At 48.4% G+C, this 22,062-nt stretch overlaps 2 protein-coding genes across 3 annotated transcripts in view; one reads left to right on the forward strand and one right to left on the reverse strand.

Moving 5' to 3' along the window:
- Positions 1-22,062, forward strand: part of SLC36A1 (solute carrier family 36 member 1) — a 296,571-nt gene that overhangs the window by 138,424 nt on the left and 136,085 nt on the right. The gene's annotated exons all lie outside the window — the stretch shown is intronic.
- The window catches only part of FAT2 (FAT atypical cadherin 2), an 82,441-nt gene that overhangs the window by 58,354 nt on the left and 2,025 nt on the right, over positions 1-22,062 (reverse strand). The window contains exon 2 of the mRNA XM_007188621.3: positions 1,195-4,471. Coding sequence (XP_007188683.2) covers positions 1,195-4,450 — 3,256 coding nt within the window. The 5' untranslated portion in view covers positions 4,451-4,471. The remainder of the gene's footprint in view (positions 1-1,194; positions 4,472-22,062) is intronic.

The raw sequence follows: 22,062 nt of genomic DNA on the forward strand, positions 1-22,062 counted from the left end.
CACACTCAGCTGGAAAGACCCAGATGAGAGGGCAAAATCTGTACTCAGAGCCATAGCATCACAGAGCTGAAGGAACCTCACTCCTTTGACGGATGGGGAAACTGAGGCCCAGAGAAAGAGCATGACTTGACCAAGATCATGTAGCAAGTAAGCAGAAGAGCTGGGTCTAGAATTGACTCTCAATCTAATGCTCTTTCTACCACATCACCCTGCCCTCTACCCTGGAGAGAAATCATCCCATCAAGAAGGACCTACTTTTATTCACCTGGGATCTCTCCCAAGGTACCTATCTCAGGACCTCACCAGTAGAGGGTGCCCAGTAAATGTTTGCTGAATTGCACTTATTTTCTGTGGAGCTTCAGAGGAATAAATAAGTTGGTGCCACCTTTTTGGAGGACAATTTGAAAATATCTATTAGCATTGATATTAATTATATATCTATGGATGATGGATATATGGATATTATATATCTATTAATATTATCTTTTGACCCAAGAGCTCCATTTTTTTTAACATCTTTATTGGAGTACAATAAGAGCTCCATTTTTAAGAGTTTTTCCTGTAGAGACTCATTGCATATGAGTAAAAGTATATGAACAAATGCAGCCATTAAAAAAGAATGAAGAAGATTTATATGTACTGACATATAAGATATCCTGGTGACAAAATAAGTTTCAGAATTGGTATCTGTTGTACTATGTTTTCATAATAATAAAATGAAAAGTGATAATATATCAGATGCAATGAGAAAAATTTAGAAGATTATAGGACAAATTGTTAATAGAGATTATATCTGGGGAGATGGGACACAGAGAAACATTCATTTTAAAATTATATATAAAAATTTTATAACTATGATACATTATTTTTATAAGCATATATATGTAATATATGTTTTTGTGTGTGTATATATATACATGTGTGTGTGAGATGGTTGATTCAACTTAAATGGATATACATACATAAACCCACATATGTATATATACATATATATACTATATATATCATATATATATATATATATATATATATATATATATATAATTAAAAATAAAATAAAAGGGACAGGAAGGAGTGTCCCTATTTATTGTTCTTTTTAGCCTATAGCCTGACTTCTCTCAAGACAGTGCCTGATTCCCTTAGGCCCATCCTCTCCCAGCACCTGGCCCTCCCATCCCATCCCACTCCCAGTACCTGTGTCTTGGTTGATGCTAAAGGCTGCAAGGTCGGTGCCAGCCCGCAGGAAGTACTGGAGCTCCCCGTCCAAGCCACTGTCCTCATCATGGGCAGCCACTGCCATCACTGAGGTTCCCGAGGGGCTGTTCTCCTGCACCTGGCCCTGGTACACAAAGGAGGCAAAGCGGGGAGGGTGGAGGTTCTCATTCACATCCAGGACGATCACCTCCACGCGGCAGAGGGTCCTTCGGGCCAGGGGCTTCCCACTGTCGCTGGCCCACAGGCTCAGGTTATACCCAGCCCTCCTCTCAAAGTCCAGCTCTTTCTCCAGACTGAGTGCCCCCGTCATGAGATTCACGTGGAAGGTCCCATGGGCATCATCCAACAGGACATATCGTACTTCTCCCGCAGGGCCCAGGTCAGGATCAGAGGCATCCAGAAATGTTAGAATAGTCCCTGGAGGCAGATCCTCTGGGACCTTAAGGCTGCGGAGTTCTGTGATGCACTGGGGAGAGTTGTCATTGGCATCTTCCAATGTGACTATCAGGTCAGTGACAGAGAAGAGCTGATGACCCTTCCTGGGCTGGTCCCTGGCCTCCACCTTGAGTATATATTGAGGTTCTGATTCCCGGTCCAGGTGTCCTGTGACAACCAGTTCCCCAGTGAGGGGATGGAGGGAGAACTTCTCTGTGGGGCTTAGCAGGGTGTAGCGAACCCTCCCATTGTCCTCCGAGTCGGCATCTTTTGCTTTCAGCTCTGTAATTGTGGTTCCAACTTCTGTGTCCTCTGAGATGGTTACCTGGTACCCACCAGGAGGAAATCTGGGTGCATTATCATTCCAGTCTTCCACATTCACTGTCAGCAGCTTCCAGGAGGACTTCTGGGGAGTGCCCAGGTCATACACCGTTACATTGAGGATGTAGAAACTGGTGGCTTCATAGTCCAAGGGGGCAGCTACAGTGAGCAGCCCTGTTTCCAGCTCAATGTCAAAGCAGCCGTCTTCGTTGCCATCTGCAATCGCATAGACCAGTTTGCCGTTGAAGCCAGTATCAGGGTCGGTGGCTGCCAGGTGGGCCAGGGGGGTGTTGAGAGGAGCACGCTCAAGGATGTCAATGGACTGTGGGAAGTGGTCCTCAAACTGAGGGGTATGATGATTGATCTGATAGGCACTTAAGGAAGTGAAATCCTCATCACTGGACTGCTGATTCTGAAGCCCAACAGAGTGCAGGATGGTCTGTGTGAAATGTGTCAATACCCCCGTTTTATCACACTTTACAGGGACCTCAGAATGAGGGTCCTTCACTACAGTAACATTCAAAGTCATGGGCGAGGCATAGTTTTTCCCATCTGAGGCTGTAATTTTCAGGGAATAGTTGATGGGTTGACCAGTAGTATGGTTCCTAAAGGGGCGTTTGAGGGATATCACTCCAGAGAAATGATTTAGATGAAAATACTCTAGTTCGTTGCCTGACACAAACTCATATTTTAGGTTCTGAAGCTCATCCACATCTATAGCTGACACGGTCATTACTGATTTTCCTACTGGCCAGTCTTCATGAATAGACCCAGTGCAATTGACTTCCTCAAACATAGGCTTGTTGTCATTCAAGTTCTTGAGCCTAAGGGAAACAGACACTTCTTTTTCCTGGCGAAATGGGGATCCGCAATCTGATGCCCATACCTGGAAGGTGTAAATTCTGTTCATGAGCTCGTAATCCATGGGTTTGGAGGTGGAGATGATCCCCAGGTAAGGGTCGATAGAAAAGGGCACAGAGTTTGGGCGAGCGATAGAGTAGGTGACATATCCATTCTCTCCGTGATCCTGGTCTGTGGCCGTAACAGTCAAAATGCTGGTGCCTGGAGGGATGTTCTCATCAAAGGTGCCATAGTAGGAGGACTTGTTGAACATGGGGGCGTGGTTGTTACAGTCCATGATGTCAATGACCACAGTGGTGGAGGCCAGGCCCAGTGAGGTTCTGATGTGTAGCTGGTACTGAGCTCGGTCATGGAAGTCCATGAGCTTCGTCGTGGTGATCAGCCCCGTGCGGGCATTCAGTTTAAACGCTGCACTCTCTGAGGATGGCTTTAGAACATACTTCAGGTTGGGGAAGGCATGGGTTCCTTTCACCATCACCACACGGCTACCAGGAGGGGAAAACTCACTAAGCTGCACTCTGTAAACAGCCCTCTCAAATTTGAGGGAAGCCAGTTTGGAAGGGGGTAGGTGAAAGCCCCTGATCTGGGAAGAAGAAGAAGGTCTGCTCCCACCCCTGGCCTGCAGGCTGAGGTTGAATCCATGAGGGTGTTCCATCCAGTTGATGTCTTTGACGGAAACCAAACTGAACTCACCGCTCCGGGCGTAAGACTTGATGGCTTTGAAGTTCTTTCCAGGGTCACCACCAACAATTTCCAGTGAGTCCACATCACCACCTGAGCTCTTTGCATCTACCACCACCGTGGCATAGGTGGCATCGTTACTGCTCTCTGGTGTAGCCAAGACCACTGAGGCAATGGCCGGGAGCTTCCTGAGGGCAGGCTCCACATGGATGACCAAGGCTGCTAAGTTGCCAAATCCGTTGCCCTCTGAGATCTTCCGCATGCGGTCCACAGCCAGCACCTGCAGCTCATACTTCCCTCGCCAGGTGACGTTGAGCTTCCCAGCCAAGGTGACCACCCCGCTGGTGGGATGGATGGCAAACATCTCCGACCTTGTGTTAAAGGTGTAATAGAACTCGGCGTTCTGGCCCAGATCGGCATCCGTGGCGCTCACCTTGCAGATGGGGCTCTTGAGGGGCATGTCCTCAGAGATGGTGACTCGGTATGACGGCGGGGAGAAGAGGGGCTTCAGGTCATTCTGGTCCAGGATGTGGACCACCACGCGGGTCAGAGCTTCTAACTCCGAGGTCTTCTCCGTGGCTTGGACGATGAGGGTGTAGCTATCTCGCACCTCCCTATTCAGAAGGGCTGTGTTGCTGCTCTTTGTCCTTATTCTCAGAAAGCAGAAGTTGCCTACCACGTACTCCTCTGTTTTAAACACGTTGGCCACATCTCCAGAGATAATCCGGTACCTCACTGCCCACTGGGGGTCTGTGAGATAGATGCCCATTTTCTCAGGGCTCTCCACGTAGGTCTTGGGAGCAGAGTTTTCATAGATAGTCACATTATAAAGGGGGTGTGTGAAGCGCCAGGCTGAGGAGATGATCCCTTCTAGGGGTTTCTCACAAGTTGTACAATGGAGCAAGAAAATGGCAAACCCCAACAGGGCAATAATCATGATGGAAAACCTCCCGAAACCCTGGGCAGAAAAAGAAAGGGTACAAGTTAGGAAAGAAATGGTTCCTACTGCCGTGGTTCTTAACTGGGGTGGTTTTGCCCCTCAGGGGATATTTGGCAATGTCTGAAGGTATTTTTGGCTACCCCAGCTTGTGTGCAGGAGGTGCTACTGGCATTTAGTAGCTAGAGGACGGGGTTGCTGCTAAACATCCTACAACGCACGGGACAGATCCCCACAGCAAAGTCAGTAGGGCTGAGATTGTGAAACCTTGTGTTTGAAGAATAACAGACTAGTTTAAGTGCTTTCTGAAGGGCATCCGGCAGATACAACACTGTCCTTACCACTTCCCTCCTTTTCCCGAAACCTTCAATGGCTCCCCGGTGATGGTGAAATCATTCTGACCAGGTACCCAAGCTTAGCAGTCTGGCCCTAAGTACTTCTGACAAGACCCCTCCATCAGGGCTCAGCTCCAGTTGAACTGAGCTGTGTCTGCATATGTAGGGGCTGCAGAAAAGCAAAGGGACCATGATCACAGGCCTGGCATCAGGCTGCTAGGCTGTCAGTCCTGGCTCCACCACTTACTAACTGGGTGACTTTCTAGGCAGGCAATTTCACCTCTGTGAGACTCGATTTCCTCTTCTGTAGAATAGGAATAAGGATATTAACTACCTCATTGGATTGTTGTGAAAATCAAGTGAAATAGCAAAGGTAAATGACGTAGCATAGTACCTGGCACATAGTAAGTTTTAAGGTAATATTAGCTATTATTAGTCATAGGAATCTAAGTTTCATAAAGCGAAGGGACCTGCCCAGGGCCTTACAGCTAGATAGAAACAAAGCAAGAACTAGACCTGGAGTTCCTTGCATCACAGGCCAGGGCTGCTTCCCCCCATCCCAGGCTTACCTACACCTGTCCCACCACAAGTCCCTTTGGACAGAGCCTGATTGTGACTCGTCTTGTAACCCTGAACAGAGAAAACCCTTCCCTTCCTGGAATGTCAGAGCTGAAATGGACCTGAGAGATGATGGAGCTCAGATCCCTCTTCTCATGCATAGATGGGGAAATAGAGCCCCAGGTGGGGGAGGGGTCTTGCCCCAAGTCCCAAGGTGTGTGGCCAGGTAAGAACCAGCCCCTGGAGATTGTTGAACTAACCGTGAGTGAACGCTTCACCCTCTGAGACCTGCTGCTCTTCCCCATCCTCTCCCTTGCCGCTTCCCAAATGCCTCATCCCTGAACTCCAGCCTGGGTCAAAATGTGAGACTCATCAGAGCCAAGGATGGGGAGGGGGGACCGGGGAGGGCAGAGTTTGGTTGCCAAACCGGGTCTTCTAGAAGCAATGTGTGAGGCTGCGTACACCAGGCTGGTGGCCGGCCTGCCCTTGGGAGTCTTGACTCCGTGGAGTTCATGGCTACCAGCCAGATGTGCCGAGCATTCTTGGAGGAAACAGGCAAAACTTGTTTTTCCAGTTGCCTTGGTCTTCAAAGGCAAGGAAGAGTTAAACTTCCAGGGCAAGGGGGAAAGGGAGAGGCTTGGATCCTTGTCTTTCCAGAGTCCTGAGAGAACCAAATGCAGGTTCTTTAAGACTTCAGTGGTTGCATCCCAACATGGGAAGGAGGGTGGAGGCAGAAATGGAAAAGCCAACCTAACTTGGCCTCTGAAAGCCTGTGACAGAGAAGAATTTGAATAGGGCTCCTCCTTCCAACCTCCCTACCACCATCCCTCGCTTGAGATCCTGTTGGTGGCGCCCTAAATCCAGCACCTCAGAAGAGAGGGGGCAGGATGGAGGTAGATTCTATGCTTAGGGTCCTAAAGCCAGGGACAGAAAAAGATGCAGTCTACTCCCCACCCTTACTGCCCCCTTGCTCTCACCCCTTGCTTGCCACCGCAGCCCATGAAGGACCCGGCCACAGGCAAAAGCCACACTCACCCATCCCTGACACAATCCCCTGCAAGCACAAGGGGACCCCTGAATCATTTGGACCCCACCCCTTCCCCCAGGATGGCATTGCTTTTGAAGTTGAAGACCCAGGGGAAAGGAGTGCTTACCCCGGTCCCAGGTCCACACTCACTCCTTGGCCCGGCGAGCCCAGGGTGCGTGCAGCCTCCCAGCTCTGCCTGCCCTGCTTTGGGGAAAGCTTCCTGTTCACCAGGTCAGCACCCGTGGAGGGCAGGTCCCAACAAGACACTCCGCTCAGCAGCTGCAGGGGCGCCTTGAGAGCCGGAGTCCTTAAGATGAGCTGCAGCGAAGGGAGCAGGGATGGGGTCTCCCTGGGGGGCAATAAGATGCCAAAGGGGGTGCACCCTTGTGTAGGGGTTTGATGCCCATGGCTTTGTTCAAGCCGTGGGACCCACAGACCTGGTGAGTGGTTTGCTGGGGGAAGGGCCTGTGTCTGATATTTGTTTCTGGCACCACACCTGGGCAGGTGAACAGGCTTACAGGGTGCAGGGGCACATGGGCTCCCTGGGCTACCCTCCCACCTCATGGCACCTAGGACCACTATTTTGAAACATCTTGTGAAAACATAGACCAGTTCTTATCACTTCCCTGCTTAAAATTTTCCAGTGGCTTCCCACAGCATTTAGATGAAAATCTGAACTTGTTATCATGGCCTGGAAGACTCCCCACCATCTGGGCCCTGCCTGCATCTCCAGTGATACCTCCCACCACTCTCCCCATTGTTCACCAAGCTGCAGCCATAAGGGCCTTCTTTCTCCTCTGCAAACATACTAAACTGGGATCTGCCTCAGGGCCTTTGCACTTGCTGTTTCCCTCTATTTAAGATTCTCCCATGGCTGGCTTCTTGTTATTATCCATTTCTCACCTCTGATGTCACCGCCTAACCCCCAGTTTGATGTAGCCTCCTTCCTAATGCCCTTCTTTGTCACATCACTCCATTTTCTCTATGGCACTTGTCACCTCCCAATATGTTCTTATTTATTTGTTTACTGTCTCCTGCCCTAGATGCTAGGCTCCATGAAGACAGGAGCTTTTTGATCTTATTCATGCACGAATTCCCAGTGCCTAGATCAGTGCCTGGTACATAACAGAGCTCAATAAATACTAATTGAAAAATGAACGGATCTGGACTTAGGGAAAACAATGATGGAGTGAAAGCTGAAAGAACCTTTAGCGATCATTCCTTCCTTTTTGATGCTGGATAATAAAGTCCCCAAAAAAGAAAGGGACTTGCCCAAAGTTACAGGGTGAGAACCAGAGCCAGATTCCTTCCTCCCAACCATGCTGCCAGAAAGAGAAACTGTGTTCACCTGTAAATCCAACTGTTTGGGTTCGAGCCCAACTCCACCACTTGCTAACTGTATAACCTTGGGGAAGTTAACCTCTCTGAACCTCAGTTTCCTCATCTGTAAGATGGGGCTATTAACAGTACTGCTTTCCTGGGGTTTTATGAAGATGAAATATGATCATGTACATTAATATGCTTAGCATTGGTGCCTGGCCCATAGAAAAGCACTCAATAAATATTAGTCTCAAAGCCAAAGCAGAATCAAAGCCTGAGGTCGGGGTGAGGGTGGGGTAGACTGAACCCCCTGTAGAAGGCCCAGCCTGCGCCCCAGTGGAGCAGGAATCCGCTGGTCCCTGGTCAAGTCTAAGCTTGCTGGCCCAGCCGCAGGCTCTGCTGGGAAGCTGCGAGCAGGCGCTTGTCTGGGGTGGGGCTTCATGCTCTTGGCTCCCCAGACTCAGAGAGAAATCTGCATGTGGGTGAATGTGCACATTTGCAAGAAAGCACACACACACACACACACACACTTAGGAGACAATTTTGAATAATTGTGTGGGTACGCTAATTGTGTGCGCCTGCTTGGCAGAATGCGTACTGTGTGAGTAAATAAACTGGTAACTGTGGGGCTTGCGTGTACACGGGTGTGAGCAAGTGCAGGTGTGGGGTTTCATGAATGGACCCTTTTAGGACATATGTGTAAATCAAACTCTGTCTCCATGTAACTCCCAACCCCATTTCATGCATGGGGAAGGCAGCAGAAGGTGGTCCACAGCACAAAGCTTCTGGCTGTGTGACTTTGGGAAAGTGGCTTACCTTCTCTGATTCTTAGTTTCCTGACTTCATAATACCATTTTGAGAATGAAATGAGTTAATGTACATAAATGCTGAACATGGCGTGTGACACAATTTTTGAAAAATATTACGAAGTACTATTACTTTTTAGCAACCAGCTCAGCCTATTGATTGTTGAGTTTGTGGGTAATGAAAACTCTCAGATGTCTTTTCACGTCATCCCCAATCTGTTCTTGTGCAGGCTGATCTTCTGCAACTAAATGACATAGGATTTTAATGAGACTGTGATTCATTTCTCCTTGTGTTTCACTCACTGCCCCAGCATCCCAGAATCTTAATTCTAACGTTCAGAAACTTGGTGGTTGTAACATCCGTGTCTTTATCCGAGTCACTGATAAAAGTCTGAACACAACTGGCAGGATAAGTGCTCTGAGATCTATCCTCATTTTCTTGGTTAGTGATCTCAAGTGCAATTCTGGAACGACTCATCTCACAATGTGGAGAGCTCCCCGTCACTGGGGGAATCCAAGTAGATTCTGTGTGGCCACCTGGGAAGGATATGCTACTCTAGCAGGATAGGTGCCCTTGGGGGAAACAAGGAGAGCTCTAAAGTCCTTTCCATCTTATACAGGTAGGTTCTTCGGCTTGTGCAGGCCTATGGGATTTCCTCTGGCTGTGGATCAGGAAAATCATTCGCCGATGCCTATTCAGTGGTCAGTGTAGTAAGCTGACCTGGCTCTCAGGAGACCTAGGTCTAAAGTCACTTATTCCCGTGACTGGTCAAATCAGTCACCTAAGCCCTCTGGACCTCCTTCTTCATTTGTAAATGATGTGTGTATGTTGGGGGAAGGGGCGGGAATGGATCTGTGATTTCAGACACCTCTATTGCTTTCAGGGGCAGAATCTCTTTTTTCCTGCTGAAATTGTACTTGGAAACACAGCCTATAAACAGATAAAAGCAGAGCTGCACTATTGAAGCAGGGCTCGAGGCCTAGGACCCTGCCCCCAGGTTTGTCCCTCACTCCCTTGGGAAGCACAGGTTTGAAAAACTGCACTAAGAGCCCCTCCAGATCTGACAAGCGGGGGCTCTGCTATGCTAACGTCCTGTGTCCTGCCTACATGTTCTAAGCGGTGTGGTTGGATGTTCTGTGATTCTAATGCTCTGTGACCTGTATCCGTAATGGTCCACGTGCAGTGGCTCAGGCATTTTAGTTCTAGGAGCCTGTGACGCTGTCGGCAATTCTATCCCTTCCATGGGGAAGCAGATGTACTTGAAGGAATTCAAAGCCAAATCAAACTTCCACTAAAGAAGCTCCTACCGAATTTGTTCAAAATGCCAGGCTTTGTTGTTTCTTTTTTTTTTTAATTTATTTTTGGCTGCGTTGGGTCCTCATTGCAGCCCGTGGGCTTTCTCTAGTTGTGGCGAGCAAGGGCTACTCTTGGTTGCGGTGCACGGGCTTCTCATTGCAGTGGCCTTTCTTGTTGCGGAGCACGGGCTCTAGGCACACAGTCTTCAGTAGTTGCAGCATGCGGGCTCAGTAGCTGTGGCACACGGGCTTAGTTGCTCCACGGCATGTGGATCTTCCTGGACCAGGGATCGAACCCGTGTCCCCTGCATTGGCAGGTGGATTCTTAACCACTGTGCCACCAGGGAAGTCCCCAGGCTTTGTTTCTGACGATGAAATTCCTCCCATCACCCAGGCACAGATCAGCAATGACATTCTCCCTCGTGGCCCAGCACCTTCCCTTTTCTTAGGCATGACACAGACATTAACTAATAGCCACAGAATACTCCTAGGAAACGCATCTGTCCTTTTACTCCCATTTCTCAGGTAAGACAAACTGAGGTTTACTTGGCACACCCACGGCCACCCAGAAGGGGGTGGCTATACTGATAACAGAGAGCCGGATTTCCTGAAGCTGGGTGCTCTGGATTTCCTAGACTGAGGGGAGAAGCAATGAGGGAAGATATTTTTCAAAGTTTGGAGAGTCTTTCATGAAAGAAGGAGTCACTGGATTCATTCCTCTGGATTGGAGAAGGTCCATACTCTCCCCCAAAAATCTGAATGTGAATTTACCATGGGTTTGGGTGCCCTCAGCATTTATTTTCCGACCTCCCACCCCCATTCCCCATCTCTGTCCCAGGCATCCAGTGTTAGGGCTGGCTCCTATGGCTCTCAAGAAAGAATCCTAAATATATTCTGTTTATGACGAAGGCTGGGAAGTGGGGGAGGGTGGGACCAGGGAGCCGGAATTAGGAGGGATTGTGCCTTTGAGCCAGATTAAAACCGTAAGTGAAAGAATGTTGACATTCCAGGTACCTGCTTGTTAGGAAGTCTTTAGCTACTGAAATAATTTTACTACTTAGTCTTTGGGAGCCATTGAAGGTTTTAGAGAAGAGGCAGGACCAGAGCAGAAGTATATGCTAGGAAGAGTAATCTAACATCAGATCAAAAGGGGAATTTTCACATTCAAGATTCCCACTCTAGTGTGGACTGGGCTTGAACACCAGCTCTATTGGTTTAAGCCAACTGGAATTCAGGAATTGGTAGGAGGGACTGATTTACTTCTAAGAAACTTGGATGAACACTTGAGTCATGTGCTAGTTTGTAGGCAGCCGCTGCTGGGTCCTCGTGTAACAAAAACAAATCAAAGAGCTGGGTACGAGCAAGAAAAGGACCAGAGGCTTGAGCCCTGGATGGGCCATGTGACCTTGGGAAGGCCACAGAACTTCTTCTGAGCCTCAATTTACCTGTCTGTAAAATGGAGATAATAATAGCTACTTCTACCTACTTCCCAGGGCTGGAGGAAAGACAGGTAATATGATAGGAGAAAGCATAGGGAGGAAAGACGCAGAGTAACACCTTATTAGGACCAGTGATGGCTTGGTAAAAGGCAGCTGGAACCACCAGTGGACTGAGAGGCAGTCTCAGGAGAGCTGTTTGTAAAGGCAAGGCCTACCCAAGCCTGGAATTAAGGGGAAGAGAAACGACTGAAAAGGAAGTTCTCGCCTAGGGCATGGGTGAAAGGGAGCTGGGACTTGGGGTCCCCTTTTTTATCAGTATTCTGGTCATTATTATTGATGACAAAAATTATACTGTCTTACATCTGGATGGTAATCTATATGTTTTCAAAACACATCTGCATGCATTTTCTCAGTTGGTCTTCGGGGAGAAGACCCATTATTGGGTAGAGTTAATAGTAAGAAAGTGGTCTCTAGAGTCGGATACACCTGCTTTCAAATCCTACTTAACAGCTGTGTGACCTTGGGCAGTTATTTAACCTCTCTGGTCCCAGAAGAAGGGAAATGAGAGTAGCAGCTATCTCATGGAACTGTTGAGAAGGCTGCAAGAGTCAATGCATGGTACATTCCCAGCACAGGAAACACTCAGTGCCAGTTAGTTATTGTATCAACCTCATCCTTATTGTGACACTTATTATCACTCTCATTTTGTAAATGAGAGACTGAAGCTCAGATAATTGGAAGGCTCCTGCCTGGGTTTACCCGTCTAGTAGGTGGTGGATTCAAGTACTGACCCAGAACAGGAATCCATATTCCAAGAAGAGAGACTCAGAGGGGGCTGGAGTGGCTGGGGCTGATTCTCTAGAGCAGCATTCTCCATCAGAACTTTCTACAATGATGGAAATGTTCTATGTCTGAGCTGTCCAGTGTGGGAGCCACTAGCCCATATATTCATCTTTATACCAATGTTGTCCTTAAATATAATTTCTAATTTTTTTCATGGAGGAAGGGGCCCACAAAAGCTAAGGTGACTAGGGCCCTTGAAAGTCAGAATGTGACCCTGGGGAGATAGACATTTAAAGGAAACACAGGGCTTCCAGGCACCTGGGCTTTAAGGAAGAAAAGAGACAAAGTGGGAGATGATGAGAAAGTGTTTTGTTATTGGACTTCCTCTGCCAAAGTCATTTATTCACTCTTTCATTCAATACTTCTTTTTTGAGGGCCTACCCTGTGAGGGCATTCCAGAACAGAGAATAGGACAGGTGAGGTCCCTGCTCTTGTGGGGATTGGATTCTAGTGGCAGAGAGAGGGAGATGATAAATTAAAAAATCTACACTATCATCAGGTGATGAAAAGTGATATGAAGGAAAATCATGCAAGGCAAGGTCAGAGAGTGATGGAGGGGGCGCTGTTTTTGAAAGGGCGGTCGGGGAAATCCTACGTGACAAGGTGACATTTGAGCAGAGGGAGGGCCACAAAGCCATCTTGAGAAAGAGTTCCAGGCAGAAGAAACAGGCAGTGCAAAGGCCCTGGGGCAGGAGCAAGGAGACCGCAGACAGACTAGAGGGAGCAAGGAGAGAGGGGTACCTGCAAGATCAGGGAGGTGGCCCAGGGCAATTCAGCACAAAGAAAAGACCTGTAGTGAGGTGGGATCCCATCACAGGATTTACATGATGGTTCTATAAGGAGCAGAAGGAGGGAGGGTCGTGCTGCTGGACATAAAACCTTAGAGCCTTTCAAGACCATCCCCTGTGGCCAAGGGGTGGTATACAAGCTGTCCAGCTGCAATTAGTTTTATTGGGCCTATAATACATTGTTTCATTGTTTGACGGTTTTCTACTTAATTAGTTAACATATAAACATTGGGAAGCTTTACCCAAAAATCTAGATTCCAGCTTCTGTTTCCCGAAGTGGAGGGCACTCTCTGTGTGCACCCATGGCATGGTTGGCTGGAGTTGAGTGGTGGCTGCCCCCTTTAGATGGGGCCTGGGCTCTCTAGTCCCCCCTCCCCAAGCTCTCCCAGATGTGGAGGCCATTTCAGCTACCGTTTATCTCCAAGGTAGTTTTCTAATAGAAGAGACACACATCTGTACCTACACCTCTTTCCAAACTGTGAAGAAAATAGAATCCAGGATGGCCTCCTGTCCACACACTGGGCCTGCCTCACCCCTGAGGCTCCCGCCAGCTGTAGACATTTGAGTTTGGAGCCCCTGACACTCACTGAGCCCCAGAGAGAGCAAGGGATCTCTTCGTCTTGGGGTTGCCTATATGGGTCCATGAGCTTTACATCTGGAGCTGAAAACTCCCTAAATCAGAGGGCGTCCCAGGATCAGAGGGCTTGGACGGAGGGCGGATCCTGCCCCACTTCTTCCAGGGCTCTCTGTCCAGAGAGGTTTGTAAGATCAAAACCAGCTCCAGTTCAGCAGGGCATTGAACCTATTTATCATTTAGAAGCTCTGGAGACAAAGCAAGAGGAGCAGAGCACCTCCTCTAAGTTCTGCGTTTGTGCCTTGGGATCCATCAGGGCACAGTGTGAACTCAGCCCTATGGAAGGCCAGGGGGAACCCTGGAGTCTCTCCTCCTGGTGGGGCAGCCTCTGGCCAGGCAGGGACCAGGAGGCCCCCTGTATGGGAGGAGACTGCCCTGAAGGACTGGGTTTGGGGATGGCTCTCTGCAAGCCTGGAAGGTTGTGTTCTGACGTCAAGAGATAGACTCCCCCGGGGGACTGGAAAGCTCCTTTCAGAGGGTAGAACAGATTGCAGAGACCAGAATGTCCCTGCTGCATGGACTTCATCAGGCAGGGTCCTTCCTCTTCTGCATTCCTTGCAACTCTTTGATCCAATGAAATCCTGTGCCTTTCCAGGAACTATGGATGAGTTTTCAGATATCTAGACATCAAGTTCCAACAGGGTGACTTGGATCACTAACTGAACCTCTGAGCCTCTGTTTTCCTCATCTTTAAAAGAGAGATACTAACTGAACCCACCTCAGATAGTTCTGAAGTTTCGACTAGATGATTCATATTAAACAGTTAACACAGTGCATGATACCTAGCAACTGCTAAATAAATATTGGCTGTTATTTAAAAACGATCGTTATCATTATGGAAACTGGATTGAAACCCAGCTGCTGCCTTGAGCCCCGTGCCCATTCATTCCCCCCTTCGCCTTCTGAGGCAGCCCTGTGAAGTTCCCAAGCCTCCCTAGGGCACAGTTTACAAACTGCTAGGAGTCTAATCTCCATTTTGTAGAGATCGGAAAACTATGCCCCAAGAAGGGAAGTCCCATAGTGCCGTGTACTAAGTCACATCACACGTTGGTGGCGCACCTGGAACCAGAACCCGGTCTCCCCATCCTGGGCGCTTTGCACTGGCCAAGTGGCTCCCTGCGACCCGGCTCCTCTCCCAACCTGGGGCTCCTCAGGAACCCACACAGGCAGGGCCTCCTACTCAGGAGAGTGCAGGGGAAGGAGCCAGCCTTCGGGGGTCAGACCTGCCCCCCCATCCTGCCTCTGCTTTCGTCTGGGGGCCTGGCTTCCTCTCTCCGAGCCTCCGTTTCCCCATTTGTGAAATGGGGCTAGCAACGGTTACCTACTTGGAGGATTTAATGAGCTTATGCATGCAAAGAATTTAGCACTCCTTTGGTGCGGAGGGGCCTCGGTAATATATCAGAGGGCCCGGGAGGGGGACTGAGCCGGAGACCCCTGAGCAAACCCCCCCATTTCATGGGGCCTCCACTTCTCCATCTGGGAATTGGGACTAGTCCCTGCTCTCCTGCTTTCCTGGGTAACCCTCCACTGAGCTGTTGTCAAATGAAGAAGGCGACATTTGGGGGAATAGGAAATGTTTACAGAGGCACAGGCCCTGGTCATAGCTGATGTTTACTGAACATTTACTATGCGCCAGGCCCTGTGGTATGTACTTGGCATGCATTATCAGTCTGAAGCTGGCTTACAGCAACCCTGTAATTACCCTCATCTTGCAGAAGGGATAAATGAGACTCAGAGAGGTTACCTAAGCTCCAAGTTCACACAGCTAGTTTGCAACCAAAGCAGTATTAAAACTCAGATCACCTGGGTGTCTAACAGTTCCCTGGCCTGCCCCCCACCGATGCCCACAGCCTGGAAAGAGCTCTTGGGAGGGGGAGAGTTTTATGATCCTTCCCCCACACCAGGGATCATATAACCGTATGTCCTCTCCCACCAGCAAACACAGATTCTCAGCAAAGCCTTCATCTCCAGTTCCATCACTTTCCCTCTGGCTGTCTGTCTCTTTCCCTCAGCCCAGCAGCGCTGTCTGTCCGTCCAAGTCCAGTCCTCTCTGAGCAGAACAGCTGAGGACAAAGCTGGCAAGTAGGCAGGCCTTGGCAGGTGAGGGGCTGGTTCTAGCAGTGGGGCAAGACAGGCAGCTCCCTCCGCTGTTGGCGGTCCTGCTGTGGAGCTGGCTGAACCTGAACCGTAGGGCCAGAGGCAAGAGAGGGGTTAGGGATGATTTGGGAGCATCAAGGTGCATACTAATGAGATGCAAATGAACCTCTGCCAGGGACTCCAGCTCAAGCCCAGAGTCCCACATTCAAGCCCCCTGGGCTCTGTCCACACCGGTTCCTCTTACCCATGGTAACTCTGTGCTCCACCCAGCCACTGGCGGACGCAGAACTCACCAGAACTGCTGGGCCTGCTGTGTTCTCATCAGACAGGGCTGGCCATTGAATTGAACCAGGGGCTACATCTTGGGAATTCCCGAAGGGGGTGGGTGTAGGGGTTACAAATACATAGTCCAAGCCCCACCCCAAATCTACTGAATCCAAACCCTTAGGGGTGGGGCTCAGGGATAGATGTTTAACAAGCTCCTGGGGTGATTTTCGTGACTGGTGTTTGGGATCCGCTGAAGGTGGTAATCGCTTTCTTTAGGATCCTGTGTTCTACCATGCCTTGTTGCAAAGCTTATATCCCATATGTGGGCTTCTCCTGGCCCCAGTGGAGAGAGGCAGGTGGGGAAGTTAGGAAAAGACTGAAATCTCCTTGACTCTTTTAGTCTAGACAAGTGCTTCTCAAATGTCAGTGTGTTAAAAATCACAGCCTCATTCTTAAGAAGTTTGATTTCATAGGGCTGTGGTAGAACTCGGAGGGCGTGTTTGCCCCTGTAGATGGGGAACACTGGCTCCCGGGCAAAGCAGCCACAAGGTTATCTCTAAAGTCAAACAGAAGAGCAGACAGGAGAGGGAAACAACAGATCTGATTCCTGCGCCTTTCACCTGGAAGTCTCTGAGTCTGCAAATCTCTCCACTCAATAGCATCTCAAACCCCAGAGACAACTGTTTACCTTCTTGCGGACAGGTCTGTCCCAGATAGAGACACAGCCCCGTGAACCATGTTCCCCTTGCAATGAATAGAACTGAGCTAAAAATCAAAGGGTTCCAGCCACACACACATACCTCAAGGGCCCAATAATTCCACTCTTAGGCATTTACACAGTGGAAGTGTGTACATATGTTCATGAAAGATTCACACGAGAATGTTCAGAGCAGCACTATTTATAATAGCCCTCTGTTGGAAATAGCCTGAGTGTCCATCAAGAGCAGATGGCTAAGTAAGTTGTGGCTTGGTCATACAGTGGAATACTGTACATCAAAGAAAATGAAAGTATTGCTCTAGGCAACAACAGAGATGAATCCCCCTCACATAATGTGGGGTGAAAACAGCTATATACAAAAGAGTACATACTGTGCTATTCCAACTATATAAAGCTTTAAAACAGGCAAAACTCATCTATGGATTACATTAGGATAAAGTTACCCTTGGGCAGGGGAAGAGGGGTGGTTAGTAACTGGAAGGGACACAAAGAAGGTTTCTGGAATGGTGGTAATGTTCTGTTTCTTTATCTGGGAGCTGGTCAGTTTCTGGAAAGTTCATTGAGCTGCACACTTAGGATTTGTGCATTTTTCTGTATGCATATTATACTTAATTTAAAAGTTTTCTAAAAGTGCTAGTAAAGGACTTCAAAGAAGACTTTTAATAAAAGGAAAAGCATTTAAATAATAAAAGGGAATTCCAGGTGACTTCTGACTGTGGCAAATTGCATGGGATTTCATGGCTATGGGATTGTGGACTCTTCCTGTCCCAGGAACCAGGAAGGAGACAATTCTCAGAACCCAAGAGCTCGGGCGCCATGCCAGGTCCTACCAGGGCTGTGGAAAACCGATGCCTCAGCAGTTCCTGTCCCCACCCCCCCATGGCCCGCCCTCCCCAGAACTGCAAGGACAATGACAGCCCATTTTGCACTGGATTCCCAGGTTCAGCTGAGTTCGCATTCATTGGGGCTTGCTTCATGCAGCATTTTTCTGTCCTCAGAGCAGTTTTCTGGCCCATTTTCTTTTTTGATCCCCTCAAAGACCCTAAATGTAGAGCAAGAAGTATTTCCATTTTCTAGATGGGAAAGTTGAGGCACCGAGATGGGGGTCAAAAGACTTGTCCAAAGCTAGGAAGGGCTAGCAATCGGCCCAGCCAGGACTCAAACACAAGGCTTCAGATACCAAATCCAACACTTCCTTGGCTACACTGCAGATGGTCTCTTCCCAGTAATAGCAATGCTGATTATAGCACCTATCAATTAGTGAGCACTTTCCCTGGGAATGTCTCAGAGCCTTCAATAACCCAAGGAGGTAGGTACTGTCATATCATTTCCATTTTAACAAATGAAAAAACTGAAAAGTCAGAAAGTCCAAGTGCCTTGTCCAAGGTCAATGCCTAGTAAGTGTGGAGCATGGATTGGAAGAAATGGTCTGAGTCGAGTCGAAGCTCTGAACCGCCAGTCCAGTGGTTCCCAAACCCAGTTGGACCTCACCTGGAGTTCCCTTAGAGCTTGTAAAAATACAGATTCTCTGGCTCCACCGCCAGACCACACATTCCAGTGATGTAGACTCAGGATGGGGCTGAGAAATCTGTATTTTTAAAAACAGCCCTAGGCATTTGGGATGCTCAGCTCTAAACTGGCTGCCACTGAAATAAGACAGTAAAAGCAAGATAATTTAAAGGTAAAGCTTAATTTAGCAACTTCCAGATTAACTCACTGAACCTCTCTAATAATTAGAGTCCTCCTAACAATGGTACACAACCCCTCCAGAAGATATTTGAGAACAGCCCGACTGGCTGGATAATAGCTATGCTTAGGGTGGGGGGCAGTGACTGACAAGGGGCATCTGGAGGGCGTGTGAGGGGCGCTGGTGCTGGTGATGTCTGCTTTTTGCTCTGGTTCCTGGTTTGTCACCGTTTGCATTCACTTTGTAAAAATTCATCAAGCTATAACTTACAGTTGATACACCCTCTTTTTGAATGTTTACAAAAAGGAAAAAAAAAAAGTCAGGCCAACCATCTGTCAGAGACACCATAGAAGCAATCTTTACACCGAGTAGAGATTTATACAAGAAATCCAATAGAGTTCTTCTAATTACATGCTTCCAAGAGTTTGAGATTCTAGGATTTGAATTTTCCAAGATGCTGTGATTCTCTGAGTCAATTCCCAAGACTTCAGGAGCCCCCAAATCTGTAATAGTAGCTAACGTTTAGTGAGCTCTTGGCATGTGCTGAATGCTATGCTAAGAGCTTAAGAGCTTTGTATGGACCCACTCACAGCAGCTCTGTGAGGTACTGATAGATAACATTATCCAGCCCACAACCCTCAGAGAGGTGAAATGATGTGCCCAAGGTCACAGAGCTGGAAAGCGGCAAAGCCAGGGCCAGATCTCCAGCACCCTGGCTCCAGAGCTGGTGTGCCCAACCATGGTACCATACTGGTATCAAGGTCTGCCGCTTCCCAAGGCTAAGTGTCTAAGCATCTCAGTGATGCATTTTGTGCCGTCTAGCCTTGCATCTGCTGGGAGGACCCAGAGGGAAGGGGATGCTGCAGGGACAGACAGCAGCTCTGACCTGGGACACGTGAGGACATGTGGGCCAACAGGCACATGAATGCTGACGTTACCCCACAGCTGGCATGTACAATCCTGCTCAGCTGGCACCGAGGCCAACTGCTGTGGGCACTGGAGCCGAACGGGAACTGGGAACTGGAGAGTTCTCTGTTGTGGGCTCCCTGCCCTCAGCCAGGGGGTGGGCAGCTGCCATTTACCTGCCACTCCAGGTCACCTTGCAGTGACCCACAAGTCTCAGGAATGGAGAAAGGCAGGCAGGGAAGGCATTTGTCTCTTCTGCAGGCTCCTAACTGGAAAACGCTTATGGCATCACCTCATTCAGGAGGTAGTTTGTCAATCAGTGGGTAATGGTGGACAGTCGGGCACTGTGATTGGCCAAGGGGGAGACAACAGGATATCATCACCTTCTGCTCTGACCCCTCCTTAAATTCTGGCTCCACCCCACAGCCACGCACAGCCTAGACACTCTTTGAATTAAACTTCTTCAACGTGGTCCTCCAATATTTACAAAACAAAAGCCATGCCCCTATGATGATTCCCTGAAATCCTAACATTTTAAAGATGTATATCGAAATATTTTCAGATGCAATTATGTATATGAGATTTGTTTCAAAATAATCTGATCAGGGAAGAGTTGGTGGAGGTATAGGGGAAACATAATTATTGAAGCTGAGTGATTTTTTTTTAATACTCTTCTGCTTCCTTTTGGTATTTCTATAATTTCTCATTAATAAAAAATTATACATAAATTATATATATATATTTTTTTAAAAGTCATACTCCTTGGCCTGGTACACATGGCCTTAAGTGACCTGACCCCATCCTGCCTTTCAGAGCACATCTCCAAATGTTCCCCACCCAGCTGATGGTTTTCTGCACACACATGCCATTTTCTTTTAACTGCTGTGCTTTTGCATATGCTACTTTTTCTTTCTGAATTGCCTTTCCCACTTTTCTTTCTTTTTTTAAGCCTCATTCAGTCTTCAAAACTGATGTTCAGTCTCAGATTCTCCTAGAAGCCTTCCTCCACCAACTTCATAACTGGGCTATCTATGTATGGCTCCTCGGGCCCCACTGCTAGCCCCAGTTTGCCTCTATTTTACCACCTACCTCGAGGTATTAAACCACCCACTTAGCTGCCTCTACCAGCTGTGAGTTTCTGGGGGCCTGACACATCGAAAGTGCTAAGTGTCTATTGAACTAAGGATCTGTTGAGAAAACAGAAGCTGTGCGACTGAAAGGAAGTGGCTTAGCTTTTCTGAGTCTCTATTCATGTCCACACTGAAAACAACAATAGCAACAACAAAAAGAAGTGGTAGAGGATCATGACGGCGGGCCCGCAGGGCGGTTGTGCAGAGTAGAAGAGAAGGTATATGTGACACCGTCTAACCTGGTGACAGGCACATCGAGGGGCTCAGTACATCAGAGTTCTCTTTTCAACCTTTAAATCCCATGTTCAGGGCTGCGCATTGACCCAGGACACCATTGCAAACTGGCTACTGACTTTAGGCAAATAATTCCAAATCTATGATTCCATCTGTAAAATGGAACCAGTAATTCTTGACGGGAGACTTCAGGGAACTCCTGAGCACCTTCCACTTGTACAGTTGCAGATTCTTGCTGACTCTCTGGCAATAGTGAGGGAATGGTGTGCAGGGGTGTGTGTGTGTGTGTGTGTGTGTGTGTGTGTGTGTGTGTGTGTGTTGATAGGTGTTAGGGGAGGGGTCTGATTGATGAGGTGTATGTCCCCTGTCCCCTGAAAGGCATCTTACAGTTTAGGGATCAATCTTGTTGTTGATCCCAAATTGCCTCCAGGGGGTATGGGGGCCATTCACTGGCCTCTGAGGCTGACCACCCACACAGGGAGCAGGACTGTCTCCTGAGCTGGGCGGGGCAAAGAGAGGAAAAGGAGGGTGAAAAGATCTGCGTCGTGGCCCTGCTTTCCCCACTCACTCACTGTGTGACCGCAGCCAAATTATCAGCCTTCTCTAAGGAGGCCTCCGTGTCTCTACCTGTCTGATTCAATGATCTCTAGGGACCCTTCCATTCTTATCTATGATGGGGTTGGACTAATGCTTAGTTCCTCTGAGCGACAGTTCTCATCTGTGAATTAGAAGTGAAGATTCATTCATTCTCTCAACATATATGCAGTGAGTTTCTTTTACGTGCCAGGTGCTCTGCTAGACACGGGTTCCAGAGCAGTGAGCAGCCCTTAGTAGGAGAGACCATATCAAACAAAATATACGCAAGTAACTAATAATTACAATTGTGATCTGTCTTAGGAAGGAACACTTCAGGGTGCCGTGAGATGATCTCCACCCCAGGGGGAAGCGGAGAGGAGGCAAATAATTGATGACTGTGACCAGCATAAACAAGGCCCTGGCACTACATGCATTATCTCATTTAATTTTCACATCAATCTCTGAGAAAGGGACTATCGTTCGCCCCATTTTTTCAAATGAGGAGACTGAGGTTTAAAGAAGTTGAGGCCCAGGTCGTACAACCGATAATATCCAGGATTTGGGCCCACACTCTTCATTTTAAACCTGTCTGGAAACCCCTATTGTAAATGTAAGCATTTAGTTCCATTAGTCACAGAAACAGTAACATTGAGCTTCTGAGTTAACTCAGCTTGTGCTGGGGACCCAGGAAGCATGGGAAGCTTTCAGGGGCTCTGCACACACATTACTGAAGGAACCCGAAAGGCAGGGCCCATCCGGCAGGTACAGGAAGGTCCCCAACTATGCCACCCCATCGTCCCTAGCACACACTGGTTTCCACTAAGGCTGCCCCACGTTCTCGCGTACTTGGCGAGAACAAGAAGGAAAACCGCCAGGCCGAGGTGAGTTCATTCATACCCGGGGAAGAGCGTGCAGGCAGCGGAGCGTGGCGGCCCAGCTCACAGAGGCCTG

This window comes from Balaenoptera acutorostrata, chromosome 2 (genome assembly GCF_949987535.1).
Source record: "Balaenoptera acutorostrata chromosome 2, mBalAcu1.1, whole genome shotgun sequence".
Lineage (NCBI taxonomy): Eukaryota > Metazoa > Chordata > Mammalia > Artiodactyla > Balaenopteridae > Balaenoptera > Balaenoptera acutorostrata.